This window comes from Trichosurus vulpecula, chromosome 4 (genome assembly GCF_011100635.1).
Source record: "Trichosurus vulpecula isolate mTriVul1 chromosome 4, mTriVul1.pri, whole genome shotgun sequence".
Classification (NCBI taxonomy): Eukaryota; Metazoa; Chordata; class Mammalia; order Diprotodontia; family Phalangeridae; genus Trichosurus; species Trichosurus vulpecula.
This window is the reverse complement of record NC_050576.1, coordinates 293,697,970-293,721,236: the sequence shown is the minus strand read 5'-3', so window position 1 is coordinate 293,721,236 and position 23,267 is coordinate 293,697,970. Positions and strand designations below refer to the sequence as shown.

The 23,267-nt window shown below is 36.5% G+C and overlaps 1 protein-coding gene across 1 annotated transcript in view; it reads right to left on the bottom strand.

Moving 5' to 3' along the window:
- Positions 1 to 23,267, bottom strand: part of PLEKHM3 (pleckstrin homology domain containing M3) — a 194,339-nt gene that overhangs the window by 22,971 nt on the left and 148,101 nt on the right. Inside the window, exon 6 of the mRNA XM_036755998.1 lies at positions 21,196 to 21,353. Coding sequence (XP_036611893.1) covers positions 21,196 to 21,353 — 158 coding nt within the window. The remainder of the gene's footprint in view (positions 1 to 21,195; positions 21,354 to 23,267) is intronic.

Genomic DNA, 23,267 nt, shown 5'->3' with positions numbered 1-23,267 from the left:
CAAAGGAGACTTTTCTTTGTGGCAAGTTTCCATTGGAACGGTCAAGGTAGGTTCTTCTAATACTCTATTTCTCCTTCCTCTGCTCTTGCTCTTCTCTCTACGAGTTCCTTGTTGGTTCTTCGCTATTCCTGCCAGTCTCTGATCTGTCTCCTCTTTTCATTTCTTTCTGCTGGCTTTTTGCCTCTTAGAGACACATTTTTCTCACCTATAAAATGAGTGGATTAAGTGATTTTTATGGCCCCTTCTAGTTCTAAACTTACGATCCTAAGTAACGTAACTTCTGTAGTATCTCCTCCAATATTACAACAAAGCAGCAAGAATTTCTGGTTATGTTTCCTGCTGCTCATTCCCGATGATACAAGACCAATTAGAGACAAAACTAAATGCCTTATTCTGCACTCTGATGAGAGTTTAACTGTCCATCACTCAGTTACTAGTCACAAGAAAATGCTACCCAAATGATACCCCAAAGACCTTTGTCTTAGGTTGAAGTCATTAGGATTTTTCTGCTTCATTAATCTTTTGTTTTTTTCCTGCCACAGGGAAATAGTTAGCTTTTATTTTTGGTTCAAACAGAGGCTCCAGACATTTTGCTTGGACTGAAATTGAGGGTTTAAGTTTGGTCAGAGCTTTGGCTAGGGAAAGGTAGTATTTAGTTGTAGAAGAGTATCCAAGGTGCATGGTGTTTGGCTGATTTACGCTTAGAAAAGGTGGGGTTCAGAAACAAATGGATATGACCAGGCATCCTGGGGTGGTTTAGGGTATCACTATTAAGTAGTGAGCCACAGGTAGTTCCAGCTATTGCTTGTTTTCTTAAGGAAATAAGATGACTGTTTAGAATCTCCATCATCAGGGCATGTTTTGAATCTTCATATACTGCATATTTTGCATAAAGCCATGAACAGTCATTTTATGATTTGCATCTAGAGAGTAACTTGGTCAGATACCACGGGATGTATGTGTGCATGTGTGCACGTGCCCATGCCCGTGTGTGTGTGTGTGTGTGTGTGTGTGTGTGTGTGTGGTCACTTCACTAAAAATAGTTCAGGAAATGGCTGGGTAATTTAATGTAAGATATTCTGAGGCTAGAGCTAGGGGAGAAAAAGCTCAAATATGATTTACAAACAAAATTTAGAGACAGGCCAAAAGGAGGAAGGACAGATAAAGTGGGGATAACTTTAGAAGTGCTGGACGATGTAGCAAATCCTGAAATGCTTAATTACTTTTAAGGAAGTGACTATGGTAACAGTTAATGAACAGATTTACAGGTTGGTAAAGAACATCTCAATTTGGACAACTTGGGAAGGAGTGTTTGGGAATAATGTACACATTTAATATTCTCCCTAATCAAACTTTAAAACCTTCCTCTATTTTTGCATATGCAATAAAATAGCCCCAGTTCTGCCAGCAAGAGAGGCAAAGATAACAACGAGTCTGGCACTCCCAAATCAGATAGAATGGGTCCTAGAATGATATAAAATTGGTTGAATTTGGGTCATTATTTTTGTTACTTATGTGGACATTTAATTTGTTTTCAAATTTATTCTTTGGCTAGAAAAAAATGAATGCCTGAGAGAGTAGAATTTATATCAATTCATTTGTCCATAAAGGTTTGAAAAAATTTAGAACCAATGCAAAATCCCTGAAACAATTTTGAAAGAAAAAAAACACTGTTGCAATCAAATACTAGCTAATTGCCTTATCAGTGAAGAATAATTAGCAAAGTCATTAATTATCCTTCTATTTACATTTAATTCCCAGAGCTAATTGTTTAAGTGGCTCTGCCCAGATTATAGAACATTAGGGATCACAAATAAATGAAAGTATATTTGGATTTCATAGGATTTTACCTTTCTAATTAGGAAACCAAGCTCAGTCAATACTTCTGACAAAGGCACATAATCTTTACTTAAATACTCAGCATTAGGGATGGAATGCAAACAAGGATTATTTCATTAATTGTTCTTTCCTACTGTTACATTAGCTGACCTTTTTGGCTCTAATATAGACAAATGCTCAGTAAATGCTTCTTAACTAATGCGCTGGTGTATAATATCATAGCTTTTTGTGTACATGAAAGCACAATAGTCTTAAATGAATGGAACAGATATTTAGACAGGCAGCTAGGTGGCACAATGGATAGAGTGCTGGGCCTGAAGTCAGGAAAACTCAACTTCATGAGTTCAAATTTGGCCTCAGACACTTACTCGCTGTGTGACCCTGGGCAAGTCATTTAACCCTGTTTGCCTCAGTTCCTCATCTGTAAAATGAGCTGGAGAAGGAAATGGCAAACCACTCCAGTATCTCTGCCAAGAAACCTCCAAATGGGGAGAGTCCAGACACGACTGAAAAATGACAACAACAACAAAGATATTTAAAAGAAAGCTATATCTAATGTTTCCTTTCACAAATTAATCACAGGACCAATTTTGAATTCTTATATTCTTAACTTTGTTAACTTATATATCTGGTCTTTGCTGCTATTCCAGTAAGAAACTTTAGCAATATAGAACAACTTCTCTCTCAATGAGAATAACAGGGGGATGACAATGGTTAATAGTAGTCAAAGTACAGAGGAACCAAAGGTACGTTTTTTCTTGCTTTTGCAACTTTGGCACATGCTATAGAATCCTAGATTTATGGAGATACTTTAATGGATCTGTGATTTTATAGATGTGGGTGCTTCCTTCTAAGTGCATAGTAGCAATCCTTCAATGCCTTCCCATCTTAGGCAACGCCTGACTATGCCCTCCAATAAATATTCCACAGGGGGTTCCTGCACTATGCTGGGGAGTGCTTCCTTTAGAACTATTAACATTTTGTGGTTATCAGTGGAACGTACCAGCTCTTTCTGTTATCCCTAGCTCTGGCACATGGCTGGCCCACATCATTTTGCAGCTATTCACTTCTTTGACAGTATGTCCACGCTGCCCTGTATCTCCTGTGCAGCTCTTTGTCAGTAATATGACTCAGTCTATAAATGCCCATCACATATTTCACCACTGCCTTTTGGGGGACCTGCAACTTTAATACTTTGGAGATTATGCTTTGTAGGCATGATATATCACTGGATAAATATTGTTTTATGTAAAAGATAGATTATTATTTCAGGGAAAAGCTTGATTTTAGAAGTAATAAAAAGCACTATACAATTTCTCAAATGTAGTCCAACTTGTTCTCCTATTCAATTGGGAGCCCATTTCCTTGATGCGTAATATTCTTATATAAAATGAAACTTTTAAGTTTATAAGCCATTTAGAAATCCGTTGCTCCCGCTAGAGAATTATTTGGATAACGTAGATTTTTAAGAAATCTGACTTATGCATGTATTTTTATTGATGTAACTATCTAATCTAAAATTCTTTAAGAATTTAGTCAAAGTGTACATTTATTGCATTAAGCCTCCTTATGAGAAACAATTTATAATCCTGCTTTTTATGACATATACATACGAGATTGTGGCTAGCTCAACTGTGGGTAACTCATTCTTGTCCTTCGAAAGGCCAAGTCACATTAGCAGATCTAAAGAAAGAACATGCTCAAAGTTGGATTCACTTAAAAAACCAAAAGCCCCAGAGATAATTAGTGACTGATGCATAGGCATGAGCAGCATGAACACTGGAGCTGCTTAGGAACAAGTTAGGTGAATTTAGAAAGGAAAGAAAAGTGAAGGAAAGAATAGCATTGGTCTTACTCATTTTTATATTCGTGTTCATTGGCTAAGACTATATCTTGCTCCCAAACCCTGAACATAATTTCCTTAACTGGACAGGCTCATTTGATTCTAGAAATTTTCCACTTGTACTATGCCAATTCATTCATCCATTCACTCAATAAGCATTGATGTTTACTACACAGATGCGTACATGGTTCCTTCTCTTAAAGAGCTAAGCACTAGGGAGATTATAGACAAAGTAGCACCTTCCCTCAGAGAGTATAGTTTCTGTTCAGGGAAAAACCCGAACAAGAAAAGTGGGAAAAAACAAACCCAGCTGCAAAGGCATGGAGGGAACATACAAAATAGCCTGAGTAAAGATGTGGAGCTGGGGAATCCTATGTTCTGTATGGGGAACAGTAGGAAGGACAGTTTGTGTAGGACAGAGGAGGCATGAAGGAAAGTCATGTGCACTAAGCCCAACAGAGACACTAGAGTCTAGGGAGAAGAGGGGTTTGTATTTTATCCTTTGGGTAAGAGGGATCCCCTGGAGGCTAGCTTCACAGACAATGACAGCATTTCTTATGCATCTACTAGGTGCCAGGCCCTGTGCTAAGCACCTTGGTTACAAAGAAAAGAAAAAGAAACATAAAGAAAAAAACATGGTTTCTGCTCTCAAAGAGCTCACATTCTAATAAGGGAGACAATGTACCAAGAACTAAGTACACATATGATATAGATAATGCAAATAGAAGGTATTCTAGGAGATGAGGTACAGCAGGAGACCAGTGTAGCCAGTGCAGGGTTGTGATGACCTGTCAACGAACTAAGTGGGGGAGGAATTAGAGGTCATGGTGGTAGAAAAACAGGATTTGGAGACATAAAAGCATACAGATTGGAATGATAAAAGATTATGATCAGGTAGAGGAACTTCAGAGTTTGTGAACATGGATGTGGTTGGTCATTTGTAGGTGATTATTAGATTAAGAGCATAGGCATCTCTATGTGTGGATGAAGCAGAGGTCATGAGTATGAAGTAGGCTGAGGAGCCAGAAGGTCAGGGCATTGGAGGAAGCATCAGTATATATGCTGAAGTCCCCTAGTGTGAGGGCAACTTTGCGATAGAGATGAAGATTGTGAGCCAATCACTGACCTCATTAAGGAAGCAAGGAGCATATCCTGGGGAAACATTAGATAGCTACCAGGATCTAGACTTCCTGATATATTGGATGTAGTCAGACTTTTCCTTCTGGAATAACAGTTTTCAAGCCTTGCCACTACCACATTCTGATTCTAGGCAACGTGCTTTACCTCTCAGTGTTTCGGGCAACTCTGGGACTATAAGTTACAGAGAAAGTGTCAACTTTTAATTGGTAGATGGATGTTTCCTTAGGAGTTCTTAATATCAGTGAAATCACAGGTCCAGTCTTTATCCCTATCTCTGCAAAGAATGAATTAAAGAGGGGAGATGCAGAGACAGGGAGACCAATTAGAAGGTTCCTGCAACAGTTCAGGTGAGAAGTGGTAAGGGCCTAAGAAGGGGGAAGATGAAAAATACTGTGCAGGTATAACTGTCAAGTATTGGCATTTAATTAGATATTGGGGGTGAGGAAGACAAGAAATGAAGATGATACCAAGCCTGCGTGACTAGAATAGTGATACCCTCAATGGAAATGAGAGAGCTAGGAAGAGGGTAGAGTCAAGGAAAAAACAATGAGTTCCGTTTTGTACATGCTGAGTTTGAAAACTGGTTAGAGCTGTTCGGTAGTGAGTACTGTTGGAATGGAGTTCAGGAAGGAAGACTAGATATGGAGTCAGTCTAGAAATGATTTTTGAACCCAAGGGACCTTTATGCCACCTCCTATGACATCACTCTGTCATACATTATAGTAAGATCCAACTTTCAGATAGTATCACCCAAACCAAGATGCTTACTTTATAAGTGAACCTGAGTGAAATGATAAAAAACAATCTGAACTATGCTAATATTTTAAAATAAAATCTTAAACAGTTGCTATTTGTAATTTTCCTTTATTAAGAAGGGGACAAAATGGTCAGGGGCACAGGTACATTTTATTTCCCATTATTCAAATAGAAAACAATAAGGGTGTTTTCACTATATTTCTAAAGGAAACTAAATTTTAGGTTTTAGTTAATTTTTGAAAGGTAACCTTGGTACTAGTTTGACTCTGTAGTATATATGTCTGTGTATACAGCCAAATTCTTTATGTCATTTTTTGAAGGACCAGAAAATGCCAGGAAAAATGTGAAGTAAAAAAACTGAGCATGTACAAGTTATGTTAGGAGTAGAGTGTTAACCTTGCCAAACTCAGTAACAGAGCCCTAGTTGCTACCAACATGGTAAAAGACCCTCTATAAATTAATCTATAAGAAGCTCTCCTTCTGTTGCCTGTTTGGTGTAATGATGTCACCCAGAAGTTCTCACTAAAAACCAGACAAGCAATTGAGACATCTCAAAAGGTGAATAACAACTCATTCCCATCGTTTAGCTTCTGGAATGTAAGTGCACATAGGTATTGCCCCTAAAGCGCTAAGTAATATCAACTGAATGGTTATATGTTATAGCATGTAAAGATGGCACTTGAAGAGACTTGAGACAACACAACTTTAAACTAATGAACACACTCTTTCCAGTTCCTTAGTTTCCCTGGTTTCCTTAGGACTTTCTCTTTTTTTTCTTTCTTCTCCATTCTTTCTAAAGGCCACTCCCTAATGTCCCGCCAGAAGGAGTAACTTCATTTTCATTTTTTGTGTTAAGCCACCTCCCCAGCAGTCCCATTCGTGGCCATTAGTGATATGTGTTTATGAGACAGCTGGTTGTCTTCATGCAACAGGCTTTTCCTTTTTTGCAAAGTTCAATTCAATTCCACAAACATTAAGGGCCTACCCCGTGTAGGGTACTGTGCTGGATTTGGAAAGACAGACAAAGAATGGCACAGTGCCTACAGTCTGGGAATTGACATTCTACTGGAGATCCAGTCTCTTCATTTTAACTTGTCCTGATGAGTGCTATGATCTAATCAACTGAACTATCTAGCTGGTTAAGTTTCATTATTTCTCATCAGCAAAACGACCTTGTAAGATTTTATAACCGTGCACAATAGTACCCTGTGGGGTAAACAGTCTTTGCAGAGGTCAGAATCTTTCCATCCATCTCTAAAGAACACCAAATATGTATATAGGCATCTTCTTTCACAATATAATTATTAGGAGCCTGGACTGCTGTGTGGCCAGGGGAGAAAGGGAGATACAGGAATATGTCACCATGAAAGATTTCCTCTTCATTATCTACTGCTGGGGGTGGGGTTTGAAAGGTGAAACAAGTCTCTGCAAGTAAACTGGGGTGGCTATATTGTAGAGGGTATTGTAGAGTAAGTAAATAGTTGTCCCAGACCTGATTCATAGTATACCCTGAATACTTTTTTACCTAGACCCTAGACATGAATCAAATGTTAAGCTTTAAGTGATTTCCCCCAGTGCATTGGAGTGGGGGCATAAAGAGCCAGAGAATGAGAAAAACATTCTAACCCCTCTTATTAGAAGCCAGGGTCCTCAAAGTTGAATCCAGTCTGATCTTATGTAGAGGTTGAGGGAAGAAGAGCCCCATTATTGGAGAGTGTGAGGGCAAGGAGATAAAACAGGATAAGCAGGGACACTGGCTACACTACAAATATTTCAGTATGTGATGGACTTTTGTTTCTTTCTTTGACCATGGAGAATGTGTCTAGTGGTGGGTATGAAGTTTAGTTACTTTTGTTAGTTACTGTTCTTGTTCATCCTTCATTTTCAGAGAGGACCAATGACATCACGGGTGATGTCTTGACTTGCTCATTCGTGAACTGGCAGAGCTGGCAAAGTCATCAGCTTCACTCTTTTTTCTAGAGTCATCAGAAGTACAGTGGTAAGACAAAAGACCCAGGTTGCAGTGTTGGTTGCTTGCGGCACACCAAAGGATTTTGGGCAGCCAGTGAAAAACGTATAGGAAATGTAGAGGAAAATATACAGGAAATCCTTGGGTGGACTGGGCTACAAGTTGAGCAGGCCGGCTCTAAGCACTCTCCAGTGCCTGCTTCAGCCTCCTTCATGGCTGTTGGAAAAAAATATTCTCATCTGCCCATTCTGCTGGAGGAAGTCTTCACATGTTTCACACCCTAAGTCACTGAGAGGTTTGAGGCCCACCAGTTACCCTCATCCTAGGTTAGCCTATCTGCTGAGATGGTTTTAGCTGGGTGTGGCCATTGTACATGCTACAGCTTCTTGGAGCCACAGGTGAAAGTTGGGTGAAAGGTGACATCAAAGGTAGATGAGCAGCCCTGAAAAGGGCTTGGCAACCTCTCCTACCTTCCCGAATACCCCATGTACACCAGTCACTTTTCTTAACATAATTTCAAATCAGTAACCAGGGCAGATCAATTCATAGCACTGACAATGGGGTATTGTTGGGTCTGTCTTCCCAGATTTTTATTTATTGTATGAGGATTTATCATCTCTTAGTTTATGGAAGATAAGCAAGTTTTTGGTGCATAATTCTGGCTAATTGATCTTGTCTTTTTAGGTACCTGGTGCTAAATTTCTGTTTCCTTGCAAAATCTGTAACAATAAATCCAGATTCCTTAAAAATTAACTATTTGTAGTTTCTAGTGACAATGATTCTAAATAGTTATTGCATATCTCTCTCTATAAACAAATCTGTATGACAGCTATGTATGATGGTCATTATTTTTCTAAACTTAATTGTGGAACATGTTATAAAATGCTAGTCAAAAACCTAATTTCTTCCCAACTGGTTTTTAGTTTTCTTAGCAGTTCTTATTTTAAAATGGAATTTATTTTCCTAGTAATTTAGAGGCTTGAGTTTATCAAATAATGTCTAATGTCTTCTGATTCTTGCCTATCAAGTCTATTTCACTGAACAACTTTTAAAAAAATCCAGTACCAGACAGTTTTGATGACCACTGCTTTAAATATTGTTTGAGGTCTGGTAATGCTATATTCCCTTCATTCAGAGGTTTTTTTTTTTTTTAACCCAGTCATTCTCCTGAAATTCTACAAATAAATTGTTCTTGTTTTGTTTAGTTCTATTAAGTATCCTATTGGCAATATGGTTGATAGGACACTAAATCTGTAAATAAATTTAGGTAGTATAACCAATTTTATTATATGGGCAATTAGTCCCAATAATGAACACTGACTACTTTTCTAGTTATTTAAGTCTTTTGGTTTTCTATAAAGAATTTTTTGTAAATTTATGTAAGTTATGCATATGTCTTGGTAGGTCAACTTCCAGATCTTTTATGCATTTTGTAGTTTGAATGGAATTCCTCTTACTATAATTTCTTTCTTTTCTGGGCCCTGCTCCAGATTCTCTGAGCTTCTTTTTCTATTATATCTAGCATCCTATTTATCCTGGAAGATGCCTTTGCCACCATGACCCAGTAGCCTTATCAACCCAGATAAGATCCCTCTGCCCTTGTGTACCCTTCCTCTCATAGGAACTTTCATTCTAAGGTAGGATCCCTAGGCATGCCATTTTGCTCCATTCTTCTCTGGGCCCCACTCCTTATTTTCTGAACTTATTTCTCTACCATGCCCCCACTGGGATACCTCCCTTCTCCTACTTTTCAGCTTCATTTTAGGTGTTGTCTTCCCCAGTAGAATGTAAGCTGCTCAAGAGCAGGGCTTTCTTTTTGTTTCTATTTGTATTCCTGGCACATAGTTTAGTTCCTAGCACATAGTAAATGCTTAATAAATATTTGACTTATTAGTATTTTATAGAGATGTTGATGGTTTTATGGACTTTGCATCTGGCTTCACTGAAGCTATTAATCATCTCAACTAATTTCTTCACTGATTATCTTGGGTTATTCAAGTACAGTATCATGTTATCTATAAATAAGGAACATTGCATTTCTTCTTTGCTGATGTTTATATCTTTAGTTTTGTTCTTTTGTTTTAACTGTGATGGCTAGCATTTCTAGAACTGTATCAAATAATAGTGGAGAGAGTTTATCCTAGGAAGGTTTCTAGTATTTCTCTATTGCAAATATTGATAGCTGTTGGCTTGAGAAATGTGTTTTTGACCATACTAAGGACCCTTTCCATGTATTTGTTTTTATGGTGAATATAAATGAATGTTATATCTTATTAAAGATTTTGTCTTGCATTGATTTTTAATTTTTTTGTCTACATTATTAATTACACTATTTGACTTCCTAATGTTGAATCATCCTTATATCACTTGATCATGGTAAGTTATTTTCTGGATACATTACTGTTGACCCCCTTGTAAGTATTTTATTTAAAATTTTTATATCAATGCTCATTAGTAAGATTAGTGCTATTTCTCTGCTTTCTTTTTCTCTAGTTTGGGTATCAGACCCATATTTGTGTCAAAAGCATAGGGTTCCTTGTTCTATTTTTTCCAAGAATGATTAATGTAGCAGATGTATTAATTATTTTTTAAAATTTCCCCAATATATTTTATTTATTTCATTAAATATTTCTCAATTACATATAAAAGAAATTTTTAACATTTGTTTTTTGAAAATTTTGAGTTTCAAATTCTCTCCCTCCCTCCCCGTGCTATTCTTTGAGAAGGCAAGCAATTTGATATGGATTATACATGTGAAGTCATACAAAAGATATTTTCATATTAGTCATATTGTAAAAGAAAACACAGATTAAAAAAAACCCACCCCAAGAAAAAGAAATAAAGTAAAATAGTAGGTATGCTTCAATCTGCAATCAGACTCCATCAGTTCTTTCTTTGCAGGTGGATAGCATTTTTCATTATTTTAAGTCCTTTGGAATTGTCTTGGATCATTGTATTGCCGAGAATATCTAAGTCATTCATAGTTAATCATTATAGGATATTTCTGTCATTGTGTACAACGTTCTAGTTCTGCTCTCTTCACTTTACATCAGTTCATATAAGTTTTTTCAGGTTTTTCTAAAAGCATCTTGCTCATCATTCTTATAGCACAACAGTATTTCATCACAATCATATACCACAACTTATTCGGCCATTCCCCAATTGATGGGTATCCCCCTCAATTTCCAATTGACATCACAAAAAGAGCAAATATATAAATATTTTTGTACATACAGGATATTTTCCTTTTTTTTTGATCTCTTTAAGATACACCTAGTAGGGGTATTGGTGTGCCAAAGAGTATGCAGTTTTATAGCCCTTTATAGCCCAGAGTTCCAAATTACTCTCCAGAATGGGCAGATCAGTTCACAACTCCATGAACAATGCATTCCACATTCCCTCCAAAATTTTCCCACATTCCCTCCAACATTTGTCTACCCTATTAGTCAATCTGATAAGTTTGAGGTGATACCTCAGAGTTGTTTTAATTTGCATTTCTTTAATCAATAATGATTTAGAGCACTTTTAAATGTTACTATAGCTTTGATTTCTTCTTCTGAAAATTGCCTGTTCACATCCTTCATATCCTTTGACCATTTATCAATTGGGGAATGACTTGTTTTCTTATAAATTTGACTTAGTTCACTATACATTTGAGAAATAAGGCATTTATCAGAGAAAACTGCTGTAGAATTTTTTTTCGCCTTGGCTGAATTAGTTTTGTTTATGCAAAACATTGTTGATTTAATGAAACCAAAATTGTCCATTTTGTATCTCTCTTTTTTTTGGTCATAAATTATTCCCATTCCTATAGATGGGACAGGTAAAATTTTCCTGCTCCCTTGATTTGCTTATGAGATCACCCTTTGTATCCAAATCATGTACCCATTTTGACCTTATCTTGGTATATGGTATGAGATGTTAGTCTATGCTTAGTTTCTGCCAAATTGCTTTTCCATTTTCCCAGCAATTTTTGTCAAACAGTAAGTTCTTGTTCCAAAAGCTTAGATCTTTGGGCTTGTCAAATACTAGATTACTATGATCATTTATTACTAGGTATTGTGTACCTGATCTATTTCACTGATCTAATAACAAGAATTTCTTAGCTGGTAACAGATTGTTTTGATGGTTACTATTTTGTAATACCGTTTGCAATCTTGATTCTCTTGATATTTTTGACTGTTTGTTTTTCCAAATGAATTTTGTTATTATTTTTTCTAATTCTATAAAATAACTTTTGGTAGTTTGATTGGTATTGCCCTGAATAAGTAAATTAATTTAGGCAGAATTGTCATTTTTATTATTTTGGCTTGGCTCACCCATTAACAATTAATATTTCTCTAGTTTAGATCTGACTTTATTTGTGTGAAGTGTTTTGTAATTGTGTTCATTATAGTTCCTGGGTTTATCTTGGCAGATAGATTCCCAAGTATTTTATATGGTCTGCAGATAGTATTAATTATTCTTTAAACTGTGATAGAATTCATTTGTAAACCCATTTGGTTGAGACTTCTTTTCCCCTCTGGCAATCTATTTTATTTTTTCTGAAATTAGGTTGTTTTAGACCTCCCTTTCTCATTTGTTAATTTGGCTAGTTCATGTTTTAAAAATCCTCAGTTTTCCTGCCATATAACTGAATAGGGGACTTTTTGATGACTCTCTATTTCCTGTCTATTTTTGTGTGTGGATTCACTCTATTTTTAACTTTGATGATTTGATTTTCCTCTTTTTCTTAATCAGGTTCACTAGTGGTTGACCAATGTATTAGTCTTTAAGAAAAAAAAAAACAAAAACAACAAAACAGGTCTTAGTTTGTTCGACAGTTTTATATTTTTGATTTCCAAGTTTCTTTCTTATGAATATTTACTATTATACTCATATCTTTGAATGCTTAAAAATCTACATATAGCCATTAGCTAACATATGACTTTAAAAAGACTTGCCTCTTCAAGAATTATTAGCTCCTAGAAGGGAGGCATTTCAAGTTTTTATACTAATATATCCTAAGATATATATTTAATTGCACTATTTAATTGCACATACACATACACAATCAATGAACTGTTTTTCTTGAATTTAATTCAAGGAAAGAGTAACCAGCCTGTTAAGTCTGACTTTTAATTCTAAAACATTAAACTATTCATTTCAGAACATAGAGCTTGGTCTGAAAAGTCAACATTTTTTGTATGGAAAGGTAAATACTCATTCTCTTCCCTATTGTGTAGTCAAGTTACTAATTTACAGGCTCATGAGGGGAAAAAGCATACACCAAAAGATGACCTAAATGATGTTATAATAACTTAATTATTAAATATTGCTTCAGCTAAGTTGAATTTTGGGCATGATGTTTTTGTACCAACAAAACATATCTTTGAAATAACTAGTATAAGTTTGCAAATAACCCTTGGTATCTAGGTATTTGGTATAAAATTTGTACCTAAAGTATGCCAAAATTTTTGTGTTCCCTGTAGTTATAAAGTATCAGTAAGTAGTAGTTTTGTGAACTGTAGGTCTTACTCTATCTGCTCAATCACGTATCTGTCTTGTAACCTCTCTGGATATAACAATTTCATTTAAACCTGTTAAAAATTACCAAAGACACACCCATTTATTTGAAGACTTTAACCAGCTGTCATTTACTTTTGAGATAGTAGCATGGGGTACAATTAGAATGTGTTTTCATGAAACAAATTAGGTGCAAAACAAATGCAAAATACTAGATGGTTCAATTTAATTCAACAAATATTTACTCTGTAAGGCACTATTTTAGGTCCTGGGGGTACAAAGAAGAAAAAGGACATAGTGTCTGAAAAAGTTTACTGTTTTGGTAAATAAAAATCTAGTATCAGATAGGACTATGCTTACAGTAAGTACTCAACAAATACTTGTTGAATGAATGAGTCACTGTCCTTGCTATGCCATAATCTCAATGCTTCAGAGCTATGGATGTAGTCAAAGGTCCGTTAAGTAGTTTCGTAAAGAACTAACGTTAAATGATACAGTTGTGTTACCATATCTGGAGCCACAACGTGACTCCAAGAACAGATCTTACATTAAGCTCCTGGGTTGCCTTTGCAATGGCAAGCAGGCGTTCTTTAACAAAAAATTTTGAATATCATAACATTTTGTATATGACAACAATGTCTTCAATCAGTTGTGGCCATGTGAATACTGTACAAACATAAAATATTGTTTTACGTAAACTCTTAACATGTCTGGCTTAAGGGCAGAAATAATTAAAAAACCAACCAAAAACCCAAACTAAATTAAGCAGTTTATGATTCAGAAATAGTTGGAAGATAAGTTTATAGTTGAATATTTTCCCTCCCCAAATAAAAACAAGCCTATGTGTATCTAAGGACAGCTAGGTGGTATAGTAATTAAATTGCTGGCCTGGAGTCAGGAAGATTCATCTAAGGCATCCTCTTAGACCCTTACTAGGTGTGTGACCTTGGACAAATCACTTGACCCTGTTTGCCTCAGCTTTCTGATCTGTAAAATGATATGGAGAAGGAAATGGCAAACCACTCCAGTACTTTTGCCAAGAAAACCCCAAAAGGGTTTACAAAGAGTTGGACACGACTGAAATGATTCAACAAACAACAAATTATATGTGTATCTAAACATAAAATGTTTAATTCAAAACAAAGACTGATATGTTTAGGAAGATGATATCCTTCAATTAAAATAACAAAGTACTATAAAAGTCCAAGTTTTGCAGTGGCTCCATCAAATGCAGAACTGTTTGATAGATGTATCTTATTTAGCAAATGATAATGTAATAAAGGGTCATACTTGTCTTGAATGACTTATTAATATCAACTATGTCAGCAAACATTCTGACAAATCCATCAATGGTTTACCAGGCCAAGGTAATGTTTCACAAGCCAAATTTAAGCTCTGAGACAAACCAAAAAACCCCAAACAGCTGGCATTGTAAGGAACTGTCCAGAGTAGATCCTTCACTCGTAATAAGTAACACCAGAACAAACATAGTTGGAATCAGCCCTAATCTAAGTACAGTAGAAACCTGTTTGGATATGGCCTACTGTTACATGCAGTTGGATATACTGTGAGTCAAATCATGTTTGTTCTCCTTAAACATGGTAACTACACATAGCAAAAGCCTGTTAGGACCCAGCAAGCTTAATAATAAATAACAACATTATACAGCATGTTAGAATTCACAAAGTGCTTTCCTCAAAACAACTCTGTGAGTCAGAAAGTGCTAGTATTGTTATGATGTCTATTTTAGAGACGATGAAGCTGAGGCTTTTCTGAGGGTATTAAGTGACTTGCACAAGGTCACACACAAAGCCAGGAAACATCAACATGGGTCTTGATGCCAGGCCTGGCTGCAGAAGAATTTAGTGCTCTTTCTCCTATACTTCTCGAAGAAAGTAGTATGAAAAGAGAGAGGAGAATGAAGAAAAAAATGGCAAGGCAGAAAAAGTACTTAGAAAGATGAGCCAATTTTTCCTTTTGCAGTTTTTAGGCTCCTGTGCCTCATTACAATAAGCACTGAGTGGCTGTCTCCCAAGAAAACCACAGAAAGGAAATATCATTTAAAAAAGCTTATAACTTTGGGTGAGCTCTCTCCCTTCCCTTAAGCCTGACAGAGCGGAGGCTGTTGTTCTCTATTGTTGAACAGGATGTAACAAGACTGCCAAGCACAGCCCACAAACCTGCTAATTAGGTGCACTGATTGTGTTTGTTTTGGAACCATTTACTAACATAGGAATGTGTCATGCTGATTAGTGAGAGAAGGGTATGTAATGTATGTGTATTCAAGCCCAGATGAGGGCATAATCCAGGTATTCACTCTGTTTGCCCAAGGATTGACAAAAATGAAGGCTGTGCAAACAAGGGGACTGAAGGAAAAAAGACCAGCTTTTAAGCAAGGTCTCTTGCGCTTCCTCCCTCCAACCCCCTTTTCTTTCTAAAAATTACTTGCCTGAACCTGGGCTGATCCTTCAAAACACAACTGCAGAAAGCAGCTTGTCCCAAAACATTAAGGCTCTTTCAGAGAGTTTATGGCAAGTTTAGAGTTTAATAGTTTTAGAAATATCCCATTAAGTAACAACAATCTTATGCCAAACCATTTGTGTACCTTCCTCTACTCTTTCTCTATCTCCTGGTCACTGGTTAAAGAATCAATAAATGAAGGTGAAAAGTCTGAGGGCAACGTGCTGTGCCATTGGTGGCTGAGCCCAGTTCTGCAGGAACAGGGATAGAGAGAGGCACCTATGACTTCATTGGCATAGAGAACTTCCTGGGGAGGAAAATCTCTCTACTGTCACTTTATAGTTTTAGCTGTAGGAGAGGGAGAGCAAACGATACCTCTTAGACTTATGGAAGGAAAGGACATTCAACACATTACAAGGCAGTTTCTATTTTGAACCCATCTCTATATGGTTTTACTACAATTGGCCATTTGCTAGCTCTCATACTGTACAGAGAGCTTAAATAAAGACAGACAGTGCCAAGACAAAGAACAAAGTCCACGCTCCAGCAGGCTAATTATCATGGTGCTCATGGGCAGGGCAGGTAGTGTAGATTACAGTATGGTGCAGAATGCCTGGGCAGCCCAATTCCAAGGTCAGCTACGTTCCAGGAGAAGTCTCAACGTTCTTTGGGTGCAGTCACTATTTCAGGAATTTTGGATGGATGAGGACAATGCGGTTTGATGCTAAATTACCTGGGAGGCTCTCCCACTTTTAAGCTTAGCACCACAGTAAAAAAAATAAGAATAACAAGAACACAACAAAAAGGGAAGAGCAGTACAGCAGAAACTGGGGGAGTGGGGGGGATAATTTGTACAGCACAAATCAATCACACATTTCTGTAACTAGTTTTGGCCACTTTCCCACATATCAAAATGTTTATATTCAGTTGACATATGTAGAAATATCCTTTAAATGTGTACATACTGGGTGTGGTATTCTCTTGGTTTAGCTCAATTAGTTAAGGCAAGAGTATGTTGCGAATGAGGCTGAGGTCCTTGGTATAAGCATATGAAGGGCCACTTAGTTTTGTACAGAGAAAATTCTGCTCCATTGCAACTAGCTACATCCCTAACACAGGCCAGCAGTTTTTAAACACATTTTTTAAAAAAATTCTGAACTTAACACCAAATAAAATCATTGTTTCCATATATGATGTAGATCAGAAAAAAAACTGTACACAAAACTAAGACTTTCTTTTAAGTATAGCTTGCACTGAAGTGGAGTGAGCAAGATCTAAGTTCCAATCCTGCCTTGGACACTTACTAGCTGTGTGACCCTGATTAAGTTACTTAGGCTTTTCAGCATTAGTTTCCTCATTGTTTTGTAAAGTGGGGACAACAATAGTGCCTACCTCATTGATTTGTTGTGAGGATCAAATGAGATAGTAGAGTGCTGCCAACTATTATTCTGTACATTTAAAAAATTCACCAGTGACCTTTTTCTTCTTTTTCCTATTTTGGCAAACCTATCACTATCCTCTCTCTTCTTCCTGGCCCCTGTCCCTCCAACCACTGGAGGAAAAAAAAAGAGAAAGAAAAACAAAGCCTTATAGCAAACATGCTACCAACCAAAACAGATTCTTCTACTGGACTGGTCAGCAGTCTTGTAAATGGGTGTCACTGTCTGGAGCTGCAGGTGTTCTTTACCTGAGGTATACGAACTGAAAAAAATGTTGATAGTTGTATTTCACTGCAACTGATTTTCTATGTATTTTATGTTTTGCATTTAAAAACATTCTGAGAAGGGGTCCCTAAGCTTCACCAGACTGCCAGAAGGGAAAAGGGGTTAAGAATCCCTTCTTTAGGGGTACTAGGCAAAAGACTACAGATGACCCAGGGCAATCCAGCTTTATGTCTACAGAAGCATGTGAAAGTATATGTCTGTGGCCTCATGTGAGCCTGCAGTGTTCATTCCATATTTATTAGGTACAGCATTCAATTTGCTTAAAAAATTTCCCCACTCTTAGGGAAGTCTATTTGGCTTCTTCAGTACTTCAAAAGATTCCTAATTCAAAAGCTCAGTAGAGGGAGCTTCATTGCTTTCCCCACTGATGTAGACCATAGCTCCTCTTGAAAAAAAATAACTAACTTTTTTTTTTTATATTTTAAGTTTTGAGCTATCTCCCACCCTCCCCACCCCATAATAGAGAAGGCCGCCATTTAACACAGATATGTGAGTATATGTATATAGATATATATGTACATATATATATGTAAATATCTCTCACATAGACACACAATTCTTTCTCTGGAAGTGCATACCATCTTCCTTCATAGGTCCTTTGTAGTTAATATGAATATTTACAATACTCAGAATAGCTTAGCTGTTCACAGTTACTCTTCGAACAATATTGCTGTTACTGTATACAATAGTCTCTTGGTTCTGCTCATTTCACTCTCTACATAGCCCCTGTTTCTTAGGTGATAAATTGCTGCTTCCTTCTCTCCACCCCAATATGTCACTCAGTAGTCAACCCTCTGGTGACAGGTTTATTTAACATTTCTTAAAATGCTGGATTTTCTAGCAACCTTAAAAGAGACATATTTGGTTCTTCCACAGAGGGCTTTTGGGAGCTGGAATTAATATTTAAAAAAGTATTTCTTTGGTGCCCATTAAATTAGAGCTGGAAAGACCATGAAAAGTCATCTAGTCTAATCCCTTCCTTTTATAGATGAAGCAAAGGAGGTCTTGGGTGGTTAAGTGAAAAGGTCACCCAGGTAGAAAGTAGTAGAGATGAGCTTTGAACCCAGGTCCTCTGACTACAAATCTAACACATTGTGCTAAGAAGCATACATGTTTTCAAATGCAACTGGGGCATTACAAAGTGTTTGACAGTTCTGACGTATATTGTTTCTTATGTTTGCAAATGTGATTTAAGGGTCATATAAAAATAAGGAAATTCAGGCAATCAAGATGGAGTGGAATGGAATCAGCTGCAGAGTACACTCTCCAAGTTTTTCTTATAGAGAATTGCTGTTGTATTACATGAAGTGCTAGGCATCAGGGCTCATGGGATGGCAGCATCATAGAGATGGAAAGCATATCCCTAGTATAAACAGACAGAAGTCTTTAGGAATTAGAAGAGAAAAGCAACTATAGAAATTTTAGGATGCAGGCTTAGCAACAAGATGACTTTAAGGATCTCAATTCTGTATCACCTTGACTTATTTCTATGTGTTTTTCCTTTTTTTAAACTATCCAACCCTATACAACTAACTTTCTCATGAATAATTCTTAAATTTAGTGCGTCTGTATCTTTAATCAAGTCAAACACACTCAGTTTGCATTCCTTTTGGGTTTAAGATTTTATTATTAATTCTTAGCAGATTATCTATTTCCTGTCCTAAATTTGTAGTTTGGTTTTTGGCCTCCAGAAAGATGGTCTATTTTAGGTTAGGTCAAGGGAAGGTAAGCTTGGGGCTAAGTAGTTGATGCATATCTCAAGATTCTGATATTTAATTTTACTTAAAAATCTTGAAATCTACTATTTTAGTTGCTCCATGTTTATACTAGCAATGTACTTACATTTAATCTTCTTGAGAAAAAAACACATTATTTTTCTTTCTTTCTTTTTGGAGGGGGGGAAGGCAGGGCAATTGGAGTTAAGTGACTTGCCCAAGGTCACACAGCTAGTAAGTGAAAAACCACATTATTGACAATTTCCAAGATAGAGTTTTTAGTAGTCCCTTCGGTAATCAGGGGCATGATTGAAGAGTGATTTTGAAGACTGATAATGACTGTAAGTGAAAAATGAATGAAATTAATACAGTTACTAACTCTCCTGAAAAAAAAAGGTGGTCAGTGACTGAATTATAGTTCTGGATAAAGGGTACATGATGTGCCTAGTAGAACTCTGACCTAACATAAAAGTCTATCTATGAGTATGCTCCAATGACATGAAGCACAAATAAGGGCTCCAGAGTCTGTTTAAAAGCTGTTCATTGAATATTTTTGGAAATTTTAGCACTTCTTGGTAAAGCATGGTTTTAATGAATTTCAATCATACCACCAAGAATTACTTTAGTTATGCTGCTGAAAAGGTTTTAAGTCTATTTCTAATAACCTGAAATGCTGAATTCAGACAACTCCTTAAGTACAAATAGTGAATAATCTGTGATTCAGTTAATTTGCTCGTTCTCCAGAATTTATATAGTGCTGTTTTTAATCAATTCTTCCACCCCTATAGTTTTCATTTTTATTATTCCACTAGCTCTTGTATATAGAGACAAGTTTCTGTCTTCTTGGGCAAAGTTTTCTTTCTTTCTTTCTTTTCTTTTTTAACATGGTGTCTTTATTTCCTTATGTTCTTACACTTCTTTTTTTAAAACTGCTCCCAATATTTGATTGGAAGCTGAACACCAAGGGAGCTCCAATAGTTCTTGGAAAGTATTATCAACTCAGAATTCCAGGAAGGGCTGGCAAGACTCCCTCAGACTTAAATATTCTTAAAGCTTAAAGAAATTAGATTTAGAGAGAAGTATCTGAAAAGGATATTCAATACCTGTAAAGTCTTTCATGCTGTTTTAAGCTTCCTTTCCTTTGAGTCAACAGGTTTTGTGCTCATGTCACTCCTTTTGATGATGCTGCAAGCAGAGTGTTTTTGACCAGAGTTGGCAAGCCAAGCCAGGCTATGGTCAATTTGGCCATTACCCCAGCTCCCAAGATAGGGGACCAGACATAGTGCTCACAGGGCAACTGTTCAATTGAAGACGCCTGCACCTGAGTTGTGGAAAGTGGGGTGCTGGCATAAGATGGGAGTGGCTAAGCCTATGAGAAAGGCTGTTTACAAAGACTCATCAGTTCAGGAAGTGGTCAAGATAGCCTCCAGTCTGCCTTTATATCCTAGCTATACTATATATGCTTCAACTCCTGGTTCTATACCTTACCTTCTATTTTGAACTACTGTTTTGCATCATTGAGCTCTGGAATAAATTTGGGAATACGTACATACACATTTGCATGCACAATGCATTTATCTTATGCTTTGGAGGATGAAAGGAAAGATAATAAGGATTATTATCTGATTCAAGAAAAGCAGTAAAAATAGCCTTGCTAACACTTATAGGGGGATAAGCTCTCGTCTAGTAGTTAGCATCATTATGCTGCCGCAAATGTTACTTTAGTAAGAAAAAAACAAACCCACAACAACTTGTATTTTGCTTTATGTATGGGACAATATGATAAACAACAAAATAAACCATGTAGCTGTTCATTTAAAGCTTTTTACTTTTATTCTTCCAAAGCTCATACATTTCTAGACTTGATTAGATGGATGGTTTACTCTATCTCTTCAATGGTAGACTTGCTATGTTACCTGGGTCTGGAAAGGTGGTAAGATTGTGTCACCTAGTTCTTCACTATGAAGAATGAAGAATGAATCCAATTATCTTAAAAAATAATTTTGTGGGGAATATCATTTAATGCTGCTATCTCTTTTTGGTATCAGGGCTAGAAATCATGGTAAGAAGCTAGAGGATGAAACAATAACCAATATCCAATAGAACACACATAGGCTAAGGATAGAGACAAAATATTTCAGCAAAGCTTGGTTCACTGCAGCCAGAGGAAACCAAAGTATGGATGACCTGAAAATTGGATACATAACATTTGACTATCTCTTTGTAAGACAAGATATTTTGTACCTGCTTGTTGAAATATCTTCAAAAGGATAAAGGATCTCTCCATTGTTACAGATTTCGCAGATGAAGCCCTTTTGGCTACATAGGCTGCAGCTGTACACATGCGAGGTGGCAAATTTAATGACCTTTCCCAAGAAAGGGGCCAGCTTTCCTTCAATTACCTGGAGAAAAAGAAATGGGATAGTGAGGCAAATCTATTTAGAGTAGCATTCTTGCAGGCTCAAGAAGACTGGAATACCTCTCCCTATATTATCATTTCTCAGCAACTCTGACTGAAGAGCCTAAATACCTTAGCATGGAAAGAACTATGGTAGAAAGTTACAGAAACCTGGAAGTTTGGTATAGTTAAAACTTCACTGGTCTCTTTCTTCATTTCTACCTTATACATAGAAGGTCAGGGAGAACACATAGCGATTTACTTTAAATAGCATACAAAACTATTATTCAGATAGATATGTAGGCTATGTCAATGACTTATGAAACCACATGCATATATCTATAATAATTTAAGAGTTAATGTGTAAAATTTCAATAGGACTTTTTCTAGGAGAATCTATAATAGTGTTTTCTATAAAAACCCAAGCCTTACAACAATCTGGTTTAGTATACATTCATTTGGTTACAATCAAGTTCCTCAACTCTGCATATGGCAAATGTGATAAATGTGTTCTATTCTAATATGTTCATTTCCTTTGCTATTATTAATAAGGTCTAAAAATTCCTTTTAGCACCATTTTTAGTTTACTAGAACACTGCAATCCTCAGCAAACCAAACAGTTTGTATGGAGAATATGTTTTTGTTCACCAAACTGGAAAGACCTTCATAATTTTAGAGAAAAAATTAATGAAGATTATTCTCTTTCCTTTCTATTCATTGATAATTTTTGTTTTTACATCACATAGATTTCCTCCTATGGCCCTCTTTCTCCACCCTCTGGGAGAGTCATCAACAAAGACTTTTTTTATTTGACACTGCAGGAAGCTATATAATTACAAGAATTCAAGGTCATCTATATGTTTTACGTAAAACAATATATGAGGTGAACATGAAGCAGTATATGTATGTATAAAATGTGGTGTTAAAATGTAATTATACTTAAGACATATGAATATAGAATACGGAAAATGTGCCAACATAGGAATATCACAATTTTAGTAGTGCAAAGGATACCACCTGTGTTACTGGAAATATTAATTGATAAAAATGAAACATTTTAACAGGGATATAAGAAGATTCTTCCATAAAAATTTAAAAACCAACACAAACTCAGAACTGGCAGAGGTGAGAAAGTATCTTGAACATTCTGTCCAATCAAGAGCTCTTCCATAATTTCTGTAACTTGATCTTTCTCTCCATCATTTTGGAAAACCACAGACTCTCCCTTATGTCCTGGGAGGGGCAGGCAAACCCAAAGAGAAATCTAAACTCAGCTTTTGCCTCAGATACTTAACTAACTGTAAGGCTGTGTGGCCCTGGGTAAGTGACCTCTCAGTTTCCCCTTCTGTAAAATGGGGGTACTAATACCTGCCTTTCAGGGACGTTAATAGGGTCGAATGAGATGACATATGTAAATCTCATTTGCAATACTGTGCAAACCTTAAGGAGTTACAGAAATACTATCGTTATTTTTAAGTCAAAGGAATCAACATTTTCAAAGAGTTTGTTTTTCACTCTTTCCTTCTATTTTATACAACTAAATTTATATTCGTTGAGGACCACATTTTTGAGAAGGACCTTGAAAAACCACTGGATAACACATAGGAGATGACTGGAATAGTGAGAAATTTTGAAGCAACGATATTGAAGGAAAGATTGAAGGAACTGGTGATATTTACTTTTGTGAAGAGAAAGGGTGATAGGATAGGTATCACTGAATATTTGAAGAATAAAAGTGAGTTATTCTGTGTTGTTCCAGAGGATGACAGAAAACAAATTTGGGCTTTTCTAACATTTAGAGCTATCTAATGATGAAACAGATTGCTTCAGTAACTAATGAGGTCCTTGTCACTGGAGTGGAGGTTGGATGACCTTCAGCAACCAAGTTAGCTCAAGCCATTCCCCTATTTCTTCTAGA